This window comes from Myotis myotis, unplaced genomic scaffold (assembly GCF_014108235.1).
Source record: "Myotis myotis isolate mMyoMyo1 unplaced genomic scaffold, mMyoMyo1.p scaffold_m19_p_11, whole genome shotgun sequence".
Lineage (NCBI taxonomy): Eukaryota > Metazoa > Chordata > Mammalia > Chiroptera > Vespertilionidae > Myotis > Myotis myotis.
In genome coordinates, this window is record NW_023416315.1 from 27875251 (window position 1) to 27900131 (window position 24881).

General features: G+C 41.5%; 1 protein-coding gene across 12 annotated transcripts in view; it reads left to right on the top strand.

The window, feature by feature from the left end:
* The first annotated feature begins 324 nt into the window (after positions 1–324).
* The window catches only part of SNX13 (sorting nexin 13), a 103695-nt gene continuing 79138 nt past the window's right edge, over positions 325–24881 (top strand). For 4 of the 12 annotated variants that reach the window (XR_004970869.1, XR_004970870.1, XM_036327980.1 and 1 more), the window contains exons 1-2: positions 332–538; positions 22467–22579. Coding sequence is in view for 9 of the 12 variants with exons in the window: in XM_036327980.1 (XP_036183873.1) it covers positions 524–538; positions 22467–22579 (128 nt within the window). In the remaining 3 variants the exon portion in view is untranslated. Of the gene's footprint in view, positions 539–20812; positions 20928–22466; positions 22580–24881 lie in introns of those variants that run through there. The other 8 variants (XM_036327968.1, XM_036327970.1, XM_036327969.1 and 5 more) reach the window with 4 other exon arrangements.

The following is a 24881-nucleotide window of genomic DNA, read 5'->3' on the forward strand; positions in this document are numbered from 1 at the left end:
TCCGCAGCGCCGGCCGACTAGGGCTCGGCCTCTGCCGGGCTCGCTCCACCCCAGGGCCGGCCGACCCCGGCGAGCGGCGGAGGACGAGCGGCTCCCGCAGGCCTGCGCGCCGGCTCCCGGGCTAGCCTGGCGCGGGGCCCTCTCTCCGCTCCCCGCGGCCCCGAGTCGGCCCGAGCGCCCAGCTCCGGGGCCCCCGCCGCCGCCCCGCGGGCCTCCGGACGCCTGTCGCCGCTCCCCCACGCGCCGGCGCTATGGAGACAGTCACGAGACGCCGGCGGCGCCCGCGCCCGCCAATGGGAGAGCACGTCGCGGGGAGACGCGGACGTCGCTCTTCCAAGATGGCGGCGCGTCCGTCGCGAGCAGCCGGGCCGGGGGGAAGCCAGCGAAGCCGAGTAAAGCCGCCGCCCGGGAAAGGACTGAAGGGGCTGTTGCCGCCGTCGGCGGCGGCTCGGGCAGTTTCCGCTGCTGCTACGGCTGCTGCCATGCGGCGAGGCTAGGGAGGAGCTCACTCCCCCGGGGTGTAATGATGTTAACGGAGGTAAGCGGCGGCGGCGGCGGCCGGTGTTTACCTGTGCAATGGGGAAGGGGCCGGGGCCGGCCGTCCGGAGGACAGCCTTGCCCGCGCCGGCCGGCCGGCCGACCGACCCTCGGCCGCGGGCCGCGGGGCCGGAGGAGCCGCGGGGATCCTACAAGTGCCCCCCGATGGGAGCCGTGCTGACTCAACAGAGCCCCGCCGCCTCCCGCCGCCCGCGCGCTCCTGTCGCCGTTGCCACTTGCCCGGCCCCCGGCTCCGGTGTCCCTCCAGCGGCCGTGGCCTCCCCACTGGCCGCTTCCTTCGTGGTTTCCCTTCCACGCTGCTCGGTGGCATCGTGGGTGTCTGCGCGGCCGCCGGTCCCCGCTGCCCCCGGTTGGCCCGAGGTCTCCCTTCCCCTTCCCTCCCCTCCCCTCCCCGGCCTCGGCCTCCTCCGCGGCCCTCCACCTCCCTCCGTGCGCGGTCAGCATCCTGGGCTGGTCCCTCGGCCCGGCCGGTTCGTGTCCCCCGCACCCTGGGCTGCTCCGTCCTCCGGCGAGAGGGAGCTGGGTCCCCCCGCCCCCGCCCCCGGGCGCCGCTCGCTCGCTCGGGCCGTGGGAACGAGAAAGTTCTGCCGCACCTCCACCCTCTGGGTGGCTCTCTCGCCCTCGGGAACCCTTTCCTCGGACCCGGACGGGAAACGGGCAGCTCTCCCAGCCAGCCAGCTTCCCCTCCTGGCGCCCGGTGTCCGTGGTAGAAAGACTTTTTGGAGAAGTCGAGTTTGCCTTTAACCAGCAGCAGTACGTTCAGGACGCCGTTGGCGTGACCAGGTCCTGGGCAGTGGACACAGCTGTGTGCAGGGCACGTGCTGGTGTGGGCGTCGCGGGGGAGGAATTCCCGAGCTTGGGGGGTTTTGCAGCGGTCCAACGACCCTTTCACAGGGGTCTCCTAAGACCATCCTGCATGATCAGATATTTACATTACGATTCATAACAGCAACATTGCAGTTATGAAGTAGCAACGAAAATAATTTTATGGTTGGGTCGCAATATGAGGAACTGTGTTTAAAGGGCCAGAAGGTTGAGAACCACTGGTAAGGAAATACCTTCAAAGCGTCTCAGTTGTGAGGATGCCGGGGTCAGCCCAAGGGGACTAGTTTGGGCTCTTTGGGGGCCGAACTAAGGGCAGGAAACGATTGAAATGGGCAACAGGAAGGATTTTTTTATTTGCGCCCAAAAAGGAAAATAAAAATATTGGTAGAGGAGTGTGAGAACTGGACAGTAAAGGACTTAACTTGCCTTTCCAACTTGGCTGACTCGGAGGAACTTCCTATGTTGGTGGTTATTGGTACTTAATCTATGCACAGACCCTGGCATATGATTTGTTTATGAAATACTTGCTGGTTGATTTTAATTCGTGAGCTACTTATTTCTAGTAGTTTCTAGTTCACTCTGTATTTCTAAATTCCACAGATTTTTCATTCCCGGAGTCTGTTGATTTCATTCCCGAACACTGTGGTATAGCATAAGCTTCCGTTGTCATTAGCAGTATCAGGTTAGAAAAAACACCTTAGAAGTAGCAGAAGTTCTGTTTTTACCTTCAGTGTGATATTTTGGTGGGAATAATTAGCCTTGTAAGTTTTCACTGTTGTCTCTAATGTACGATCTTTTATGAGATAACCTTTTGATTAAAGTTGGCTTAGGTTAGCACACGAACTCATTGCGTTTGCTAGTAAAATAAATAGTGTCTTGATTTGGAAAGATTGAACTTTCTGAGCTTTTGTATTTTAAAATAATTTTGTTTCAGCGATATATTTTAAGCAGTAAGTCAGTGATAGTGGTAAGATGCACTATAGTGCCTTGTGTGTACAGGGCATAACTTCTAGGAGGCAGTGCCAGGGTTCCAGCACTGGCAGTCTGTGCGAAGTCTGCTGACCACTACACTGGAGTGGCTCTCTAAAGTGAGGTCTAGAGTAAATGGTACTTGGGTCTTATCTATGGTGTTAGTAGTCATTTTATAGATTATAAAACTGAAGTCCAGACACTTGTCCAAGGTCAAGCAATTACTAGTGGCCAAGGTGAAACTAGAATCCCATTACCTGACAGTACGGAACTCTGATGTCTCTCAATGAGTAGTTTTCAGCTCTTTTGATAGGTTTTAAAATAGGCCCCTTCCTTGTCTGAATATGGTTAGTAGATAAACTGGAAAGTTATCATTACTTGAGAAAAACTTTTTGCTTTACTTCTAGCTTTTTTTGTTTGTTTGAACAAGGCTCAGAAATAGTCCTACTTTGAAATATTTCAGATATAAAAATTTTACTCCTTGTTAGTTACTAAAAAATTAGTACTGTGGGACTCCTTTTTACTGCTATCTTTAGATAAGCAAATTTTAGGAGGTGTGATTTAATTTATGTTAGATATTAAAATGTATAATTAAAAACTTTTTTGAAAGATTCTTATGTTCAACAAGCATATACTGTGCTCAGATTGTACCATCTGCTTGGTTCTTTTACATTTTGACATCAAAGCAGGTGATATTATCTCCATTAGCCCGATTAGAAGACCAAGATTGAGAGTTTAAAGTGGCTTGCTTGTAGCAAGTGGTGGAGCCAGCAGTCACACCTAAGTACTCTTCTTCCAGACTGTGTGGTGTTTTTGTGCTCAGTATGGAATGCATCATTAAATTTTTGTGACTGATAATCAGCAGTTTACTATTTTTAGTTGTTTTTCTTTTTAACCAAGGTGGGGATTCCAAGTATGTAGACAAATAATAACATAGTGATAAACATTTATATGAAACTTCAGTTTTGCTTTTTGTCAAAATTGATCTCTGAAACCTTTTCAGAAATGAGAAACCATGCAAGTGATTAACTAAGGGCTATTAAGTTAAAAGAGAAAATTAGTCAATTGAGCAAATATGTACAATGAACTTTGAAACTTGAAAATATGATAGATTAGCCCTAATGGGTTTGGCTCAGTGGATAGAACGTTGGCCTGCTGACTGACGGGTCCCAGGTTCCATTCCTGTCAAGGGCATGTACCTTGGCTGCGGGCACATCCCCAGTAGTGGGGGTGCAGGAGGCAGCTAATCGATGTTTCTCGCTCATCGATGTTTCTAACTATCCCTCTCCCTTCCTCTCTGTAAAAAATCAATAAAATATATTATAAAAAAATACGATAGATTAGTGTGAATTGAAAATACAGCTCCAAAAGGTCATCTTGCTGCCCCCCCCCCCCACCTTTTTTTTTAATGTCTGTTAAAATTTCCTCCCTTACTGTCTTTGCCCCGTTAGGACTTCTTACTCTCAATGGTACTCTTACGACATTTGACAGAAAGTTTGTCACAGTATACTTGAAAGTTATTTGTTTAATCCCCACTCACCTTCTAAACCCTCATCCCCATTTTTAAAGTAAGAGTTAACTTCCACATATCAGAATTAGTTAGCTATGGGATATTTACCTGATAATTTGTTTCATCCTAATTTTCACAACATTGAATATAATAAAATATTTATCAGTGAGTTTTTGTTAAACACACTTTGTTAAACTCTCTCTCTCACACACACACACTTGCACACACCCCCAACAAGGAAAACACCTTAGGTCCATTGGCATTCAAAGGATGTTAAGAGCTAGAAAATGTTGTGAGGAGAGGGAACGCTTAATTAAAGCAAGTGGACAGCTCTTAACATACCATTCTTTAAAAAGTGGTTGAAATTGAGTAAATAAACTGGATTCATAGTAATGCATACTTATATCTATCAACATATGCTGCCTACCACAGTAGGAAGGTAACACACAAATGATCTATATGTTAAACATTATAAGGATGAGTCCCAACTTCACTTATTTATGATGTGACATTGGGGAACTTTAAACTATTTTTTAATGTTTCAAAAGCTATTAGGGTTATTCTGAGCATTTATTATTACAGAGAATGAAGGTATAGAAGATGTAGGAAAACATGCTAAAGTTGTACTAATGCTCTGGAGGTTGTTTTTGCATAAAAACCAATTACCAGTCTATTGACACTTGCCTTGTGCTTTTAAAAATAGTGAATAAAAATTGTAGTTATTTAAACTTAATGGTTTGGGTTGTGTGCAAATGTGGGGCATTAGTTAATGTTAAATAAAAATGGTTTATGTTTGTGCTACTTCTATTAGATTTAGTGACTTTTATATATTAGCACTAATTCTTGATTTTGTGGTTAACAAATATGATACAGATGGGAAAAGGTATAAACGGCAGCACTTTTATTTACTTTATTTTTCTTATGTGTCCAAAGACAGGAAACCACAGGCAAGCCCTTGTAGGAGGGTTAAACTGCAGCTCTTATAGAAGTACCAGTTTAATAGTTGTTAAGGGGGTAAAATTTTGTGGTTCAAATAAATTTGGAATATATTTGCCTGAAAGAAGTTAAATAGATTTCTTGTCTGGAGAAGCGCAGAGCTTTTGATAGGTGATTTATTTTCAAAGATGGTGATAGAATTTGCATTATGTTGCACAAGTTGTTTAACTTACTGGTTTTGGCAAACTCTGACTAACATGGAGAGTTACAGAATTTCTTGTATTTTATTTTAGGAAATCCCGAGTTTTGAAGAGTTGTTCATCAAGGAAGGGGCTCTGGACTTGGACACAATCAATCTCTCTCTCTCTCTCACACACACACACACACACACACACACACACACTCTGGACTTGGACACAGTCTCTCTCTCTCTCTCTCTCTCTCTCTCTCTCTCTCTCTCTCTTTCTCTCTCTCTCTCTCTCTCTCTCTCTCTCTCTCACACACACACACACACACACACACACACACACACACACACACTTGCACACACCCCCAACAAGGAAAACACCTTAGGTCCATTGGCATTCAAAGGATGTTAAGAGCTAGAAAATGTTGTGAGGAGAGGGAACGCTTAATTAAAGCAAGTGGACAGCTCTTAACATACCATTCTTTAAAAAGTGGTTGAAATTGAGTAAATAAACTGGATTCATAGTAATGCATACTTATATCTATCAACATATGCTGCTTACCACAGTAGGAAGGTAACACACAAATGATCTATATGTTAAACATTATAAGGATGAGTCCCAACTTCACTTATTTATGATGTGACATTGGGGAAGTTGTTTGAACTTTGAGCCTTAGTTTCCTTCTGTGTAAAATTGGAATAATAATAACACCTTTCTAAGCTGCACTCTCATTGTTGTGAAGATCAAGTAAAATGAATTAGGGTATATAATTCTTTGTAAACTGTCAGTCATTATACAAATATCAGTGGTTAGTACATCAGGTTTTTCTCTATATGCCTTGTACTAATGTGAATTCAAGTCCTAGGTTCTGTCTAGCTTTATGGCTTGCTAGCTTCTCAGTTGTGGATGGATCCCAGGAAAACGGTGTGCCTTGACCATTGGTGTAATTACAGGGGAGGTGTTGTAGGCCTCAGGAATGGCAATAGAAGTAATTCCTAAAATAAATGAGCTTAGGAATCAAGTTATAGAGGTAATGTATGGGCCCTTGGAGCTTGGGAGTGAGGAACCTAATGGTAACCTGTCTGGGTCAGGAAGCGGGTGGGGGAATGATAAGGGGAAAGGGAGAGGGAAAGAAAAAGGCACTGGTGTATTCCAGGGAAGGAGAGCACACTGGGTCCTTGTCCTAACGGTTTGAAAGGTGAAGATTTTAGGGGAGGTCCCAGGGGAAGATCCTAATAGAATAGTCAGCAGTTTTCCAGGTGTGTCCTTTCAGGGTTGTGGTCTCCACTCATTCATTGGCTGGCACCAGGGTCCTGAGGTCAGCCTTGGCTGGTTTTGTTGCTTATCTGGGCCTGGACCTGAAATACAACCAAGGCCTAAAGGCCTAGATATTATCTCTAGCGAAGGAAGGTCAGAGGATCCAAATCACAAGTCCAGTGATATGCTAGGGGAGGAAAAGTCACCTGGGGGTGAGGTCCCACCTACAATTGATAGTCCTTACTGGGCACCTGGGGCTTTCCACCCTAGTGACTTTCGGTACCTAGCCCATTGGTCCTTGTTCTGCTCATGTCTGTCTAACTGCCTACCTCAGGAGGCAGGGAATAGACTTCAAAAAGAAATGGGGGGGAAAAATAGACTGAGAGCATGTACTGCAAACTAATAATGAGGGTAGTGTATTGTGTGGTTGGTAAACTGATGCCAAAGAATTCCTGAAAGGGAAATTCCAAAAAATATTTTGTAGAAAGTTACTTATTTGAATGTTAGCAATGATTTGTGTGTATATATTGAGAAATATTTGTAGGAAATCATTTATTTTTAACCAGCCCTGGTAATCCTAAAAATCCCGGTACCATTCTTAAAAGGAGAAGCTGTTGTTCAGGATAATTTTTATAAGGCTTTGGTTATGACTTGTACTGGACATTAATTTGTGTGCATTAATTTGTTCACCAAACACAAACACACCTACTGTGAGGTAGGCACATGCTAAGTTCTGCTGCTGAAGTGGTGAGTCAGACCTAAAACCTGTCCTCAGGTAAATTGTGCTAGTTTGGCCATCATTCTACTAAAGAGTTGAGGTCTTTTCTCAGAGTAAAACAAATAGCATAATTAAAAGGTGAAAAATGGCCGAAACCGGTTTGGCTCAGTGGATAGAGCGTCGCCCTGCGGACTGAGAGGTCCCGGGTTGGATTCCGGTCAAGGGCATGTACCTGGGTTGCGGGCACATCCCTGGTGGGGGATGTGCAAGAGGCAGCTGATCGATGTTTCTCTCTCATCGATGTTTCTAACTCTATCTCTCTCCCTTCCTCTCTGTGAAAAATCAATAAAATATATATATATATATATATATATATATATATATATATATATATATAAAGTGGTAAATTTAAAAAATAAAAGGTGAAAAATGAAGAGGAAGAAAAGGTTGGAGAATGTAATTAAAAGGTAATTACTTGTATATAACTACAGGTAAAGCTACCAGTTTGGATGAGATGGCCACTTTGAGATGAGTTCTTCTTAAAACTGGAGTCAGCCCACCTCTGCTGTCTGTATTTGCCCCAAGCTAATTCACAGTGTGGCATGAAAGAAAAAGTGAGAACAGAGAAGAAAAGCTGTGAATTTATCATTATTTTTTTTCCTAAAAAGATTTTTACATCTTAAGAGGTCTACCAAATTTTACTGAAAAAACCCAGCTGAATTCCATTTTTCCTGGTGAAAGTAATACTTGGTCCCGACCCACCTTTCATTTATTTGCTTATTTTTCACTTCTTCCCAACTTGAATGTTAACTCCTGAAGATTGGGCTTACAAGTTGTATTTCCATTGCCTGGAACAGAGTTGCATGCTTAGTAGTCCTCACTCAATATCTATAGAATGAACATTGAGTATTTTCTGTAGTAAAATTAAGGTAAAAGTGAAAAATTACCAAGACAAACATTGTCTATGGTAAATTTAAACTATCACATTAATTACCCTTCAGGGATTATTTATTATCAGTGTCCATTAGACATTTTTTAGTAGTGCACTGTGGTTTAATAATATGTTTGGGATCCCAAAACACAAAAACAAATTGACAGAAAAGTTGAATATCAAACTTTTAGTTAAAATGGAAGTCTCTCAATTTTTCTATAGGAAAAAATCTGATTAGATTGATGTTATTATATAACCAATTATAAATGCAAGAACAACTTGGATTTTGTCTTGTATCTTGTACTGTTTAAATTTTATTATGATTTCATGTGTACCACTTAAAAATGTATTCCTAAACTAGATAAACGGAAAGCTTTGTTTATAATAATATTGCTGATTTTTGTGGCACTTTGTTGAATGTTTCACAGTTTGTAACCTTTTTTAAAAAAATATATTTTTATTGATTTCAGAGAGAAAGGGAGAGAGAGATAGAAATATCACTGATGAGAGAGAATCATCGAGTGGCTGCCTCCTGCACATCCCCCACTGGAGATCGAGCCCTCAACCTGGGCATGTGCCCTTGACCGCAATCGAACCCAGGACCCTTCAGTCCGCAGGCTGACGCTCCATCCACTGACCCAAACCAGCCAGGGCAACAGTTTGTAACCTTTAATGCTATTTTGAAAGTTGCAAGTATAAGTAAAAATTTGGTCATGGATTTCAACAAGTTGGAAAATTTGGAGGTACATTTTTAAGGAGTGAAGCTGCTACCACAATCTCTCCACTAAAATGCCTTTCAATGTGGCATTATTAGGTCATTTCACCGACATCCATAATCCCATTGCATATTTAAAAATAATGTGAGCTGGAAAAGTTCAGTAGTAATTTCTCTGTTCAACTGTGAAAATTAAATTGTTCTAATGATCTTTAAATTAGTTCCAGAGACTCATATATATCAAGTGGAGTAATTCACAGTTGTGGGCTTATTACACTTTCTCCAGTTTCCTGAGGGACCTTTTTATTCCGATGCCTCTGTGAAATCCCTAAAGTGAATGCTGCTTTGCTTTTGACCTTAGCCCTGCATTGTTGAAAGACTACTTGGATGTTACTCTATTTAATCCTGAATTCCTTTGCTCCTGGAACCCTGGGGCTATTTTTAGCCTGGCTGTGGTTTGGCACATGAGTATGTGATTCTTTGTATTGTGACTTATTTTCAGGCTAGAGTTGTGTGACAACATGCATGTGTGGAGAATGGCTTTTAGATTCATTATCATAATTTCAGGCTTGGAAATTATAGAACTGATTGAAGTTGTACAATTTTAATGAAGGAGTTAAGTATGAAGTAAAATTTCATCTCATTTTAGTTATCACATAAATTTTGGGAAATAAAGGTCTGATTTTAAGGTCTTATTTGTTCTCCAGTATTTCTTTAAATCATAATATTGTAGTTTAGAATTTGTTCTTGATTTCTCTTCTTGAGTTTGAGATGACATTTTGTTCTCAGAATTTTTCTCAGGGTGTTTAATCAGTTTGCAACTATTAATAAAATCAGCTATTTTTATATCCAGTGTTATTTTACTTACTAACATCTGATGCTTTTTCTTAGCTAATAGTACCTAAGTGCTCAACACTTAAACTGTTGGAATATTCTAGTCCTGGTAAAAGTTAGCAGAGTAAGAGTGTTGTAGGTGGTGGGAATGGCACCCGTTGTCTGACTGGTAAGGGGTCAGACCAAACCTGGGTTCAGCAACCTAGGTATTTGGGTTCTGGCTAGGAAAGAATTCAAAGTCCAGACCCAAACTGTAAGAGAACATTTATTTGGTGAATTATAGAAGTAGAAAAAGTAATTCCTAGGATAGGCTAGAGGTAAAGGAAGGGCCCTTGGAGCTTGGGAGTGAGGAAGCTAATGGTAATGTGCCTAGGGGGGAAGGGGTGGGAAAAGAAAGGAAAAAGCAATACTCCAGGGAGAGAGAAAGAATGCACTGGGTCCTCCATCCTAAGGATTTTAAGAGCAGAAATTTTAGGGGAGGTGCCAGGGGAAGGTCTCAATAGAATATTCAGCAGTTTTCCAGGTGTGTCCATTCAGGGTTGTGGTCTGATTGATTGGCAGGCACCAGGGCAGAGGGGACATTATTCAATGGAGCTGGTCCTGATGTCAGCCATGGCTGGTATTGTTGCTTATCTGGGCGTGGAGCTGAAATACAACTGAGGCATAGATGTTATCTCTAGGGAGGAAAGATCAGGGGGTGGATATGCTAGGGGAGTAAAAGTCACCCACGAGGCAAGGTCCCACTCTATAATTGATTATCCATTGCTAGGCACCTGGGGCTTTCCACGCTGATGACCTCTACCTAGGAGAGAGAGAGAAACATCAGTGATGAGAGAGAATCATTGATTGGCTGCTCCTGCACGTCCCCTACTGGGGATTGAGCTAGCAACCCAGGTTTGTAACTGGTCAGGGTACATGCCAAGGTTATAGGCTAGATCCCCAATAGGGAGGGTGGACATGCAGGAGGCAACCTATGGATGTTTTTCTCTCATCCATGTTTCTATCTCTCTCTCCCTGTCCCTTCCCCTCTCTCTGAAATCAATAAAAATATATCTTAAAAAAATATAGTCGAGCTGGTGTGGCTCACTGGTTGAGTGTCAACCAGGAGGTCATGGTTCGATTCCTGGTCAGGGCACATGCCTGGATTGTGGGCTTGACCCCAGTGTGGGGCGTGCAGGAGGCAGATTATCTATAATTTTCTCTCTTCGTTGATGTTTCTATCTATTTCTCCCTCTCCCTTCCTCTCTGAAATCAATAAAAATATATTTAAAAATAAATACATAAAAATAAAGTATTTTTAATAGTTTTTCTTAAAAATATTACAAGCTTCTTGAAAAGCAAATCATTGCAGAAGTGTATTTAGTGAAAAGCAAAAGTATGATTTTCTACATTTTAAAAACAATCTGGGTACTTCCATACCATTCTTTTTTAAACACATATGAGAGAATTTTCATTCAATTTAAAAAAATTACTCTTAAAGATAGTGATATGAATTATCTTTTCCTACTTTGATACGTTTCTCAATTGTTTACTTAACTTTTACAATAGTTTTTATTTATTCTTATATTTCATACTCTTCTCCCCGTCTCTCTGTCCTGTGAATAGTAGTTGCCCAATGAGTTGATTTGACACAGACCAAGGGCATGTGGAACTTGAGTATTAAGATGCCAATTAATTAATGATCAGAAAGGAAGATAAACTGGTGAAGATTATCACTGGGAAAAAAATCTTGATTTACATAACATTGATTTAGATCAGTGGTTCTCAACCTTCCTAATGCTGCGACCCTTTAATACAGTTCCTCATGTTGTGGTGACCCCCAACCATAAAATTACTTTCGTTGCTACTTCATAACTGTAATTTTGCTACTGTTATGAATCATAATGTAAATATCTGATATGCAGGATGTATTTTCATTGTTACAAATTGAACATAATTAAAGCATAGTGATTTATTACAAAAACAACATGTAATTATATATGTGTTTTCCGGTGGTCTTAGGTGACCCCTGTGAAAGGGTCGTTCAACACCCAGGTTGGCAACCCACAGGTTGAGAACCGATGATTTAGATGATGATTCCAAAGATCTGTGTATTCAATAATACTTACTGTATGTGTCATATGTTATACTTGGTACTAAGAATACACCATTGAACAAAGCATATACAATTTATGTCCTCATGGGACTTAAGGCATATAGTATATGCAGGAAAATAAACAGGCAATTACAATATAATGTGATCAATGAGGATATTGGCAGTGATGAACCATGGAGTCCAGTCTCATTAGGGAAGTGAATATACTAGTAGAAGTGGGTAAAGCAAGGAGAAAGTAGAAGAATCTAGTGCAGGGGTGGGCAACCTTTTTGTGAGTGCGTGCCAAAACCAACAAAATCTCTGACTCAAAATTCTTCTGCATGCCAACCCTAATTTTTTGAGAACATTTTATGCCTACTTGATTGCCGGGGTCCAACCCCAGCAGGTCCAGGGGTCCCCAAAGGTGTGGATGGAGTCGGCGAAGAAGGAATGACACGGAGACGGAGTTCAGTTGATCAGCAGCCTAGCCAGGATCTCCAGCCAGGATCTCCAGCCAAGTTCTGGTCTGGATCTCCAGAGAGGTTCTGCTCTGGATCTCCAGCGAAGTTCTGGTTAGGATCTCCAGCCAGGTTCTGTGTCCATGTTCTCTTGCTAGGTTCCCAGGTTCTCCAGCCAGGTTCTGTCCAGGTTCTCCAGCCAGGTTCAGTCACCAGGTTCTAGTCAGGTTCTCTTGCCAATTTCTGTAGTCAGGTTCAGTCCAGGATCTTTTGCCATGTTCTCTCCAGCCAAGTTCTTCTGTCTCTAGAGAACGTTCTCTGTAGGTTCTGTGCCTCCTAAGTTCTGTGTGTAGGTTCTGTCTTCTTACATCTGTATTTATACCAGTTGATTCCAATCCTATCAATCTCTATTTCAAAGGTTAGGGCGTTTCTTATCTCCATTCCAGGGAGTAAAGATTATGTAGCTTAAGCATGATTGTTCGTAGTTAAAGTGATCAATTACCTGCCTGGCACTTAGTTAAGAGGTTTTATTCCCTCCCTAACTTCAGGGGAAAATCCCTACCTGGGGAAACAACCTTTCTCAGAGACCTTGGTTAAAACACATAGTGCCAAGAAGGTGAGCAAACATATTAAGAACAGTATGCCATATATGCCAGGTCCCTTGAAACGGCAAGGATGGACCGGCTCCCGGCACTTGATATCTCTTAAGGTGTGCATATGTGAAGAACCTTGAAGAAATAATAAAATTCATTCAAGCGACAAAAGCACAGTATATGACGATGAAAAATACATTTATTTTTTAATGTATACATGTACACTGATAGTGCGACAGAAAACTTTATGACTCCGTTTGATATTATCAGTGAGACTTTTTTTTTTAAATATATTTTATTGATTTTTTCACAGAGAGGAAGGGAGAGAGATAGAGAGCTAGAAACATCGATGAGAGAGAAATGTCGATCAGCTGCCTCCTGCACACCCCCCACTGGGGATATGCCCGCAACCAAGGTACATGCCCTTGACCGGAATTGAACCCGGGACCCCTCAGTCTGCAGGCCACCGCTTTATCCACTGAGCCAAACGGGTCAGGGCATCAGTGGGACTTTTGCTGCTGCATCACTGATGACAGAGATTTTACATCAGGTTTATATTTCGTGACCTTCAGAGAGATGCACGAGCTACTACTTTCGTTTGTCAGGCTACTCCTATTACGAGACTTAACAAACTTCATCACTGAGAACAAAGATTGACAAGCGTATGTGGATGAAACCAAAACACTAGTCGGATCTAGGAAGGCAGGAAGAGTTAAGACAGAGGCATAGAAATTGCTCTTCCCCTCTCTCGTCAATCCATGTCTATGGTCTTTAAGATAACTTATTATGTAAAATTATTTCTTTATCTAAGATGCACCTACACTGAATTTATCTGAAAAATAAAAAAGTCAATATTAAGAAAAAAATTGTAAATGGAAGATTATAAGAGAGGGTTTCGTGTGCCAGCAAAAGTTACTAGTGTGCCATGTTTGGCACGCGTGCCAGGGATTGTCCACCCCTGATCTAGTGTCTACAACTGTGAATGTATATGAAAAATAGAGGCAGTTGGTGTAACTAATGTAGAACTGGAAGATTGTGGCCAGGGAAAAAAGATTTTAATTTTCCAACTTCTCATTCAGAAGAATATAAGGTGGTGATGAAGTTAGAGTGTGGTCTATCTATAGTGCCTAAAGTGGAATTGCATGAAAGATGGTGGAGGCGAAATGCTTTATGATATTATAAATAGACTGTTGGATGTATTACCCTTATATATGTTGAAGTAATTCAAGGTGTGTAGTACTTGGGATAGAGAAGAATGTTGTGTGCCACATGTCAAGAGTTTTGAGTCCTTTGGGGATCAGTGGTTTTCACAATGACTGCATATTGGAATTACCTGGAGAACTTTACACACTACTAATGCTCCAGTCTAACTTTGCTGCACAGTGGGAATTCTAGTGGTTAGCTCCCATCCCCAGCTATTCTGATTTACTTTGTATAGAGTGTAACCTGGGCAGTGGGATTTTAAAATGCTCCCAGGTAGTTCTGTGTAGGAATTGCACATGGAGGACTTTTTTACAGGAAACTGGCTGGGAGCTATATTTGGGACTGTGATCCTGCATCAGTTGAGAGGATTGCAGGAGAAGCAGCTTTTACTTAAAGTAAACTGAAAAATTTGAGGATACTAATGTGTTTGTTTTTTATGGAACAGAGTAAACCTAGAGGGAAGCTTTGGTAGGGAGGGAAACAGTGGAAAGTTAGAGGAGGAAAAACAAGAACAGTATAGTGATTAGAGTACATGAGAAGACTAATAAATTTAGCTCTTGGGGGTGACCAAAGATAACAGGGCATATTAGGTTCAGAATTAGCCTGGAAAATAGTTTCAGCAATCCCATAGTGGTTGATAGACCTTAATGGGTTGAACTTCATTGAAAGTCCTAGCCTTGTACTCTTCTCTTTGTTAAGGGATTTGGCTTGATTGTGAAGGTGGTTGGATCTTCAAGACCCATGGAGAGGCCCAGAGTTCCAGGCTGAAGTGGTTAGAGGCCCATCTGTTTTGACACCAGCAGGCAGAGACTAGACTCGCAGGGGTGGACAAACTTTTTGACTCGAGGGCCACAGTGGGTTCTTAAACTGGACCGGAGGGCCGGAACAAAAGCATGGATGGACTGTTTGTGTGAACTAATATAAATTCAAAGTAAACATCATTACATAAAAGGGTACGGTCTTTTTTATTTTTTTAGTTTTATTCATTTCAAACGGGCGCCCGCGGCCGTAGTTTGCCCATGGCTGGACTAGAGTGTCAAGGCTTGGTCAGTTTAGCATAGCATTGCTCTGCTCACTTTGACATGCTGCTTGTGAGAGTTTGACACTGCTGTACCTAACAAAGCCTTTACTATTTCTTTACTTTTCCACTACATGCTTTTTAGGAACATTTTTAATTCAGTTTCAGATTTCTAAGCAACGACTGATAGGTGTCATTTTTTTTAATGTATAAGAATTGTTATGAATTTAGAAAAGTGAAAAGGCACCTTACATATTACCTAAGCAAACTTCTCTTATTTATTTATACATTAGAAATTCATGCATAGAGAATCAAAATGAGTTTCACAACGAAACCACTCAGCCTAGATTAGAGTATAAACTGTATCTGAGCCTAGAAATTTATAATTAAACTGATTCAAATTTGTTTTAAGAATAAATTGATTAACTCATTTTATTAATTTGACATGTAACTCAATTTTTTTGAACTTATAAACTTGGAAAATGAGAAGAACATCAGACATCACTCAACAATGTACAACAAATTTAATTTTCTTTTAAAATTAAAACAAGCTATTTGAAGTATAATACTGTCTTCAAGAGCTACCTTAGTTATGCAAATAAGCTTTGAAATCACCTTTGAATGAAGAATTAAAAATTTTTCAATATATTTTTGGTCAGGATAAATAAATAGTAAAGTAGTAAATTTGGTAACAGCTTAATATAGAAATACAAATTATATGCTAAGTGGAAAATAAGACTTTTGCATGATTAAAGTATATCTTGTTAACTAGTAATTAAAACCCACTGCTTTTACTAAGCAAATATATGCTATTTTTTTTCAAGTATTTTTTATTGATTTCAGAGAGGAAGGGAAAGAGAGAGAGATAGAAACATCAATTATGAGAAAGAATCATCGATCCGCTGCCTCCTGCATGTTCCCCACTGGGGATCGAGCCCGCAACCCAGGCACGTGCCCTTGCCTTGACTGGAATCAAACTTGGGACCCTTCGGTCTGCTGATGCTCTATCCACTGAGCCAAACCAGCCAGGGCAAAGCTCTTATACTTTTTAAAATTTGTATGCAGTGGCCTTATTTCATGTGTTTGAATTACGAAACTAAAGGTAACTTTTCTAGGTTCTGACACCAAGTAGATGAAGCCTATGATGGGTCATGGGGATTTAGGCTATATCAAAAGGGTGCTTTAAAAAAAATTTGTCTATCGATCTATCTATCTATGTATCTATTTGAGAGAGAGTAAGGGAGAGAGCATTGGGGAGACGGAGGGAGGGAGAGGGAGAGAGAGAGACAGACATCAATTTGTTGTTCTACCCTTTTATGCATTCATTGGTTGATTCTTGTATGTACCCTGACTGGAGATCAAACCCAAAACCTTGGCACATCCAGACAACACTCAAATCAACTGGTTTACCTAGCCAGGGCCAGCGTACTTTTAACAGCTGGGTTAAGACCTGCATTTTTGTATGTATCTTAATTTCTCGTCAAGCTAGGAATAATAATAGTAATTAGCCTAACATTGATCATTGCATCATGGACTCGTTTACTCCCCACAACAACCACATGACAGAGGTGAGCAAATCATACAGTGGCTACACGGCTAATAAATAAATATCAGAGGTGAGATTTGCACTCTGATAACTCTAACTCCAGAGTCCATACTTTTTGAGCACTATGCTATACTAACTTTATTTCTTAAGTTTTGAGAAGTAAATGAGAATAGGATATGTAGTTTGCCCACGGCTGATCTAGAACACCTGCCAGTGTGGATATTTCAGTATTAAGTATTATATTTAGAGAAGAAAATGGTACTCTATCAAGAATTACTTTAATGTAAATCATTGTAATGTAGATTTATTCCTGTTTTTGTTTTTGTTTTTTTTTGGCTTTCATTTTAAGTCCGCTCCTGGAGTAATAGCTGTTTGAATTTGTAAAAGGTTTCTGATATAGTACCAAATTGTCCTAAATTTTATCCTGTATTATCTGAGGAAATAATTATAACTTAAGCTTTTTAAATGGTATTAATACAAATTTTTTTTTTTAAAAATATACTTTTACTGATTTCAGAGAGGAAGGGAGAGGGAGAGATAGATAGAAACATCAATAATGACAGAGAATCATTGATAGGCTGCCTCCTGCATGCCCCTTACTGGGGATTGAGCCCACAACCAGGCATGTGCCCTTGACTGGCATTGAACCCAGGACACTTTAGTCTGAAGGCCAACGCTCTTATCTACTGAGCCAAACCAGGCAAGCATTTAAATAAATGAGGCATGCACCTGCTGGCCACGAGTTTGACATGCTTGGGGGCAAGGCAAATGTTTTTCTTAATCTCACCAAATAAGATTATAATTTCAGGCAATTATATATATGCTAGAGGCCTGGTGCATGAAATTCGTGCACGGGGGTAGGGGGTCCCTCAGCCCAGCCTGCACCCTCTCCAATCTGGGACCACTCGGGGGGTGTCGACTGTCGGTTTAGGCCCAATCCTTCAGGTATTGCCCCTAACTTGCCCCCCTGTGGGCCTGAAAAGAGTTTGCCCCTACCTTGCCCCCCTGCCAGCCTGATCACCCCTAACTTGCCCCCTTGCCGGCCTGATCGCCCCTAACTTGCTCCACTGCTGGCCTGATCACCCCTAACCACCTCTGCCTCGCCCCCGGCCTAAGCCGCAGTCTGGCCTCCCTTTGCAGAAGGGGACCTGGCCAATTGGGAAGGCACCGCTGCCCCCATCACCCCGCTGCTGCTGTCACTGCTGGCCACCATGGCTGCCTGAGCCCAGGCCCTTGCAGCTGCCGTGGCTGCCTAAGCTGCGGCCTGCCTCTCCTTTGTCCAGATGGATGCCCGGATGGACGTCTGGAAGATGTCTGCTCTAATTAGCGTATTACCCTTTTATTAGTATAGATATACTATATATTCGGCTGGTGCACGAATTCATGCACGGGTGGGGTCCCTCGGCCTGGCCCGGTGATCAGGGCCAATCAAGACCAGTCAGCTGCGGGGAGGGACCGTGAGAGGTTGGCTGTGAGAGCGCACTGACCAGCAGGGTGCAGCTTCTGCATTGAGCATCTGTTCCCTGGTGGTCAGTGCGTTTAGTGACCGGTAAACCAGTCATAACAGTCACTTAGGCTTTTATATATATAGACTAGAGGCCCGGTGCACAAAAATTTGTGCACTCGGGGGGGAGAGGGGGTCCCTCAGCCCGGCCTGTGCCCTCTCGCAGTCTGGGACCCCTCGGGAGATAACGACCTGCTGGCTTAGGCCTGCTCCCGGGTGGCAGAGGGCAGGCCCAATCCCTAGGTGCAGCCCCTGGTCGGGCTCAGAGCAGGGCCGATTGGGTAGTTGGGGTGCCGCCCCCTGTCATGAACAGAGCAGGGCTGATCGGGAGGTTGCGATGCCACCCCTAGTCACGCTCAGGGTAGGGCCGATTGGGGGGTTGGGGCACCGCCCCCTGTCACACTCAAGGCAGGGTCAATAGGGAGGTTGCGGTGCCACCCCCTGTCATACACAGAGCAGTGCCGATCAGGGGGTTGGAGCGCTGCCCCCTATCACGCACAGAGCAGAGCCCATCAGGGGGGTTGGTGCTCCGTACCCTGTTACACACAGAGCAGGGCCGATCAGTGGGTTGAGGAGCTCCCCTCTGTCATGCACAGAGCAGGGCCGATCAGGGGGTTGAGGAGCTCCCCTCTGTCACTCACAGAGCAGGGCCGATAGGGGAGTTGGGGCACCGCCCCCTGTCACACACAGAGCAAGGGGGATCAGGGGGGTGGGGTGCCGCCACTGTCACACTCAGGGCAGGGCCGATGGGGGTGGTGGTTGGGGCGCCGCACCCTGTCACACACAGAGCCGCAGGACGATCAGGGGGTTGGGGAGCTCCCCCCTGTCACGCACAGAGCAGGGCTGATCAGGGGGTTGAGGAGCTCCCCCCTGTCACGAACAGAGCAGGGCGGATAGGGAGGTTGTGGCCCCGCCCCCTGTCACACACAGAGCCGCAGGGCGATCAGGGGGTTTGGTCGCTGCCCCCTGTCACGCTGATGCCGGTGCTGGGCGGCATATTACCCTTTTACTATATAGGATAGAAGCCTGGTGCACGGGTTGGGGCCGGCTGGTTTGCCCTGAAGGGTGTCCTGGATCAGGGTGGGGGTCCTGCTTGGGTGCCTGGCCAGCCTGGGAGAGGGGATGATGGCTGTTTGCATCTGGTCACACACCCTTTAGGGTGGGGGTCCCCACTGGTGTGCCTGGCCAGCCTGGGTGAGGGGCTGAGGGCTGTTTTCAGGCTGGCGGGTGACTGAAGCTCCCAACCTGTCCTTTTTTCCTTTTTTTTTTTTTTTATTCCCAGCGTTAGCTCTGAGGCTCGGCTCCAGCTATGAGACCTCCGCTGCTGAAAGCAGGTTTCTGGCCTTTGTTTACCTTCTGTGTTTGAAACAATGTTGCGGTCCTGCTGGCTGAAGCCCGGGCTTTGTTTAGCTTCGATATTTGTTACAGTGTTGCTTAGAATGCAGCTGAGAGGCCCGCAAGGCAGGCGGGGAAGCTTGGCTTCCTCCATCACTGAAGCAAGCAAGCCTCCCTGTTCGGGTCACCTGCCTGGCTGCCGGCCGCCATCTTGGCTGCCAGTTAATTTGCATATCGCCCTGATTAGCCAATGGGAAGGGTAGCGGTCGTACGCTAATTACCATGTTTCTCTTTTATTAGATAGGATAGGTGGGAACACTAAGAATAACATAAAACTTTCTTATTTTTGAACAGTTCCCTATTCTGATGTTTCAATGAGCAGGTTACCTGATTAAATGAGCACCACACTTGCTTGATTGGAATTGTTTAATTTTATTAGTCTCTAGAATATGAAAATTTCTCTCAAACTTACTTAAGGAAAGGGTTGTTTCAAGATTTAAAAGAAATGTGACTGTAATGTCTGTTTTGTTTACTGTTAAATCACTACCATGGTAGGTATTTACAAATATTTGTTCAGCGAATGAATAAGAGTTTGTTTTTGGTGAATTTGCCACTGTTTTTAAGTGCATAACATACTTATAAGATTCTGAAAAGGAATTTTTAGACAGTTGAGCATCTCCATATTAACTAATTGTTGCATTAAATAATCTTCCCCACATTAACTTAATTGTGGTTCTTTTTTGATAAGTTTTTTAATTGTGGAAGATATGATTCAAATAGAAGAACAAAACATTTATGTAGTTTAACCAGTTAACTGCCATAGGCGTCTATAGATGCAAGAGGCAAAACTTATTTAATTAAATTCAAAATATCATGGCAGTTAACTGGTTAAAAAGCAAACACTTGGTTAAGAAGCAGAGTACTATGAGTATTTGAAAAGCCCCCAGGTGTTGTCCTCCCATTGCAAGCGCTCTTCCTTTATCCCCAGAGATAGCCACTTTGCTTGGTTTTATTTTGAAGACCTTTGAATATATCAAAATTTATCCTTAATTAGTTAATTTTGAGAAACGGACTAGCAAGCATAAATCTTAACTGTAAAGAAAGAGTAATATTGCTACTATGAGATGAAGTCTCACTGAAGGAGGTAGGTGAATAGTCTCATTCTGATTTCCTGAGAGTTGACAAGAACTCTTTTCAGGGAAGTCCATGGATAAGACTTTGAGTGAATCCTGGAAAATAGCATCTGTTTCCCATAGTTGGACATCTGGCAGTACTGTGGTACCAGTACTACATAGAAAAAGTAAAAAAAAACAAAAACAAAAACAAAAAACACTGAGTGACATAAATGGAAAAATAGGAAGAATCAATATTATAAATTCTCTTTAAATCCTGTCTAAGATTTCTGTTCATGTATCATCTAATCTTTGAGAGCTTCTTAGATCAACCAGATAAAATTGCTTTATTTTTCACTATAATGCTTATCCCCATCTAATAGAAATATATAGTTATTTACTTATTTGTCTTTTTTTCCTTTCTGGTGTGTAAACTTAAAAAGATATGTATATATCCTACACCCAGAGTGGAGGATGGCAGAGCCCTAACTGTCCCAACCCACTTCTGCCTCCATTCCCTTTTTCCAGAAGATTGGGGGGAAAAACACATCAAAATGATATGCCTGTGAAGAAAGTGCAACATGTTTAGAAACACTGGTAAGAAAAGCTTTGAAAAACACCATCAAGGGGATCCCACTATAAGGTAATCAGATTCCCCTTTTCTGGAACTCCTGTAGCACAAAGGAGGTCACTTTCTGTTTCCCTTTCTAACAGAACAGACTTCTGGATTAGGCATTTTGGCTGCATATGGACTAATAATTGCAAGACCACAATACAGGGCCCAATTCCAGCTACAAAATTACTCAGTGCCAATGAATGATGTGATGGTACCTTATAATCCTCCAGGAAAATTTTCCCATTTAACCCCAGAGGTGGGAGATGCAGGTCTAGGAAATATCCAGGCCCAGACCAAATGGCAGTGCTTGGACTGCAACCAAGTAATCACTGCAAAGTAGTTCCAAGTAGCAAGAAATTACATCCAGATTCTCATGGAGACTACTGTAGGATATAGAGTAGGAGCATGAGAGCAGTCAAACCTCGTGTAAATAATGTTGCTTTGCTTTTTAAAAAAATTAATGAGGGTCTGCTCATCTTTCTCCCCATATTGAATGTAGACTTACAGGATATGTTTTATGCACTGGTTTCCCCAGCACATAGGAAGCATTCAATGATTGTGAATGAATGAATGAAAATGAATAAATAAATACTTGTACAACTGTCCTTTCTCTCATAATTCACAGCACTTACTGTCTATTCCATAGTTTTTTGGTCATTAATTTTGTTCAGTTTAGCATCTTATAATGCTTTGTATTATTTTCTTTTGGTTCAGTGTCTAATTGTTTCATTCCTATAAGACAGTCTTCTCTGTGCTCCTTGATAGAAAGAGACAAATGCTTCCCTGTATACCTCACAGTGCAAGGCAGATGGATATAACTTGTTGAATTGAATACATGTATTTATTCATAATGACTTAAATTGCTAAAATCCAGTTTGCCTTCAACAAAAGTATTTTTATTGGATTCTAAATGAAATAGGGTTTTTTGTTGTTTTTTAAATTATGGATAAATTTTGGAGATGTTTTGTTGTGCTCATGATAAATTTTGCTAAGTGGAAGTTGGAAGTTTAGTGATTATAATTTTACAAATTTCTACACACAGTTTGAATTGAAAATAGCACAATTTTCAGTGAGATACTGATTTCTTACCTGGAAATGTTAATTTAAAAAATAAGTTATACTATAGTTATATTTCAACTTAGCTTTGAAATGAAGCATTGAAAATAAGCACAAATTTAGTCTACATTTTACATATGCTTTTGCATATATAAATACACAAATGTTTTTATAAATACTTTATCATTTCTCATTCCAGCATATTATTTAACAATGTGTATAACTATTTATTTTTGCACCTTTACATTTTCACCAGATTTTAAAAAATCATTATTGATGTTCTATGAATAAATCTCTTCCTACATTCAGGTTTTGTATATCATTTCTTGGAGATAAATTTCCAACAGTGTACTTAACACTTTCAAAAGTAAATATTTTAACAGTAATTAAAACAGTGCTATAAATGTACAAAAGGAGAAATTTGAAACTATATAAAAGTTTTGTTGGTTCCTTTATAATTCATATTTATTTTTCAAAACTTTTTTTTTTTTTTTTTTTGCTTTATTTCAGACCAGTCTGTCCATATGGGGATGGGGAAGCCTTGGCGTTGTCCTTTCTCTGATAACCTTTGGACCCTTTGTAATATTTTATTTGGCATTTTATATCCTCTGCTTTGTGGGTGGGTAAGTATAATCAGTGATAATTTTGCAATTCATATGTCATGTTCTGTTTTTCAAAATTGAAAAAAATAACCAAGAGAAATGGAAGTATAGTTTATTATGAATGCTGTTTTTACAAATTGTTTTTACCAAAGTTTAAAAATAAAATTGACACACTTATAGAAATAAAATGGTAATGGTCATTATTTGTGCCAGAAATATGGTTAGTCATCTTCAAAAATAAAATAGTTGATACAAACTTGTTTGTGATAAAGGAAAATTTTTACGATTTTTAAAAATTCCTTTTGGTTTTATTACTCCTTTAAGGTTGAAATTACTTTATTATAATAGTAATAAGATAAGTAAGTTATATGGATAACACATCAAGTTTTACATGGAGATAGTGTGTTATTGATTAGACTTCTAACAATGTTAATTGTTTTGTTAAGAAAATTCAACGGGGGGGAAAAAAGGACACATGTAAAAAAAAAAAAAAAGAAAATTCAAACACCTGAATTTGCAGTTTTTTCCTTCATGGTTATTTGGTTTGCAGTTTATACTTTTTACCTTGCCTTGATAAACCTTTACAAGAGAGGTTTCAGTCATGATTTTGTATAGCTTCCCATGCAGAATATTTGATATCAGACATGTAAGAGAGTGTATAGATGAGAGATTCTTGTTTTAGGTATTCTAATCAGCTTAGCTGAAATGTGCATTTTGTTATTAACACATATGTGTGCGTGTGTGTGTGTATATATATATGTACATACATATATATATATACACACGCACACATATATATAGATGATACATTTCTGTAATTATTTGTGAAATAAATACCTATGAGTTCTTTTAAAATATATTTTGAGAATTCCCAAATTTGGAGGAGTTATTATAGGTTTAACGGACTTCACTGAATTGAATAGCATATATAAACCGTGGCCTGAAAGAATGTATAAGACACTAAAGGGGTGGCTTCTGAATATATCAACTACCTATTACCTCTTTCAGGATATGGGTTTGAAAGTAATGCATAGCCATTTTTATAGGGAGTGCACCATTGACTGTTGAACAAGTGAGAATTAAAGGACTATTCAAAAAATTAATTTTTATTTTAGTTTTAGTATTTTTATTAGAATTGCTTAGATACTATAACTGTGTATTGAACAATTAAGAAATAAGTGATAGGAATCAGATAAATGGAGTCCTGAATATCTTTACTGATTATAAAGATGATTGAAGACTATAGATCTGTAGCCATTTGGCTTCTAAATTACATTCCTTAATCGTAAGCTAAGGACAGAGCTGCATGGTTGCACCTTTCCCGTGTAGGGTTATAACTGCTTTTACTTATTGGAAAGGAGATTGTCTTGAGGTATTTCTTTGAAAGAATAGATTTCTTCTATTTCACTAATTGAATAAGCGCTTGGCAAAAGTGAAGGAGAAGGATTTTCCAATACTTCAGAGAAGAAGGAAATTTTAGGTTTATAGAGGAAGGTAGGATCCCTAGGAACCCTTGGAAGATGGAGAGGTGGAGAATTACTTCTTTTTGACTAAACTATTTTACATAAACTTTAGGAAAGAGAAAAGGGTGATGAGTGCATTCATTTTAAAGTCACGGGAGCCTCTGCTGTTTCCTCTTTGCATCTGCTAATTTTTTAAGGAATAATTTTCAAAAACATTTTTGGATACTTGTAAAGTATGTAAACATCCTATATAATAAAAGCTTAATATGCAAATTGACCAAATGGTGGAACTACTGGTCACTATGATGTACACTTACCACCAGGGGCAGACGCTCAACACAGGAGCTGCCTTCAGCCTGCAGTCCCCAGGCCAGCCAAGGCGGGTGCCAGCAGGGGCTTCCCCCCCGATCGCCCTGCCAGTCGCCTTGCAGAGGGAGGCGACTGGTGGCAGTGGTGGGGGGCAGGGCTAGCAAACAGGTGGTGCCAGGTTGGCCAAGGTGGATGCCAGCAGGGGCCCCCCAATTGCCCTGCCCGTTGCCCCACAGATTGGCCCTGATGACTGGCCAGGCCTAGGGACCCTACCTGTGCATGAATTTTGTGCACTGGGCCTCTAGTTTTTAGATAAGATGGGACATTGGAAAGTGTGGGAGAGGCACTAAAAACTCTTTAGAAAATATTAAGTCACATGGTAGGGTGTGAAATTTCAAGTTCATGCTGTTACATAAATTGATGTTCTGTTCCAGATCCCAGTGAAACTCACTGCCACAATAGGGGACTTCTACTTACATATTAGCAATCCTCTCAGAAGGAGATTAGTTAACTATGCACTTCTAGGTTATTCATTTATGGGCACTGGGTAC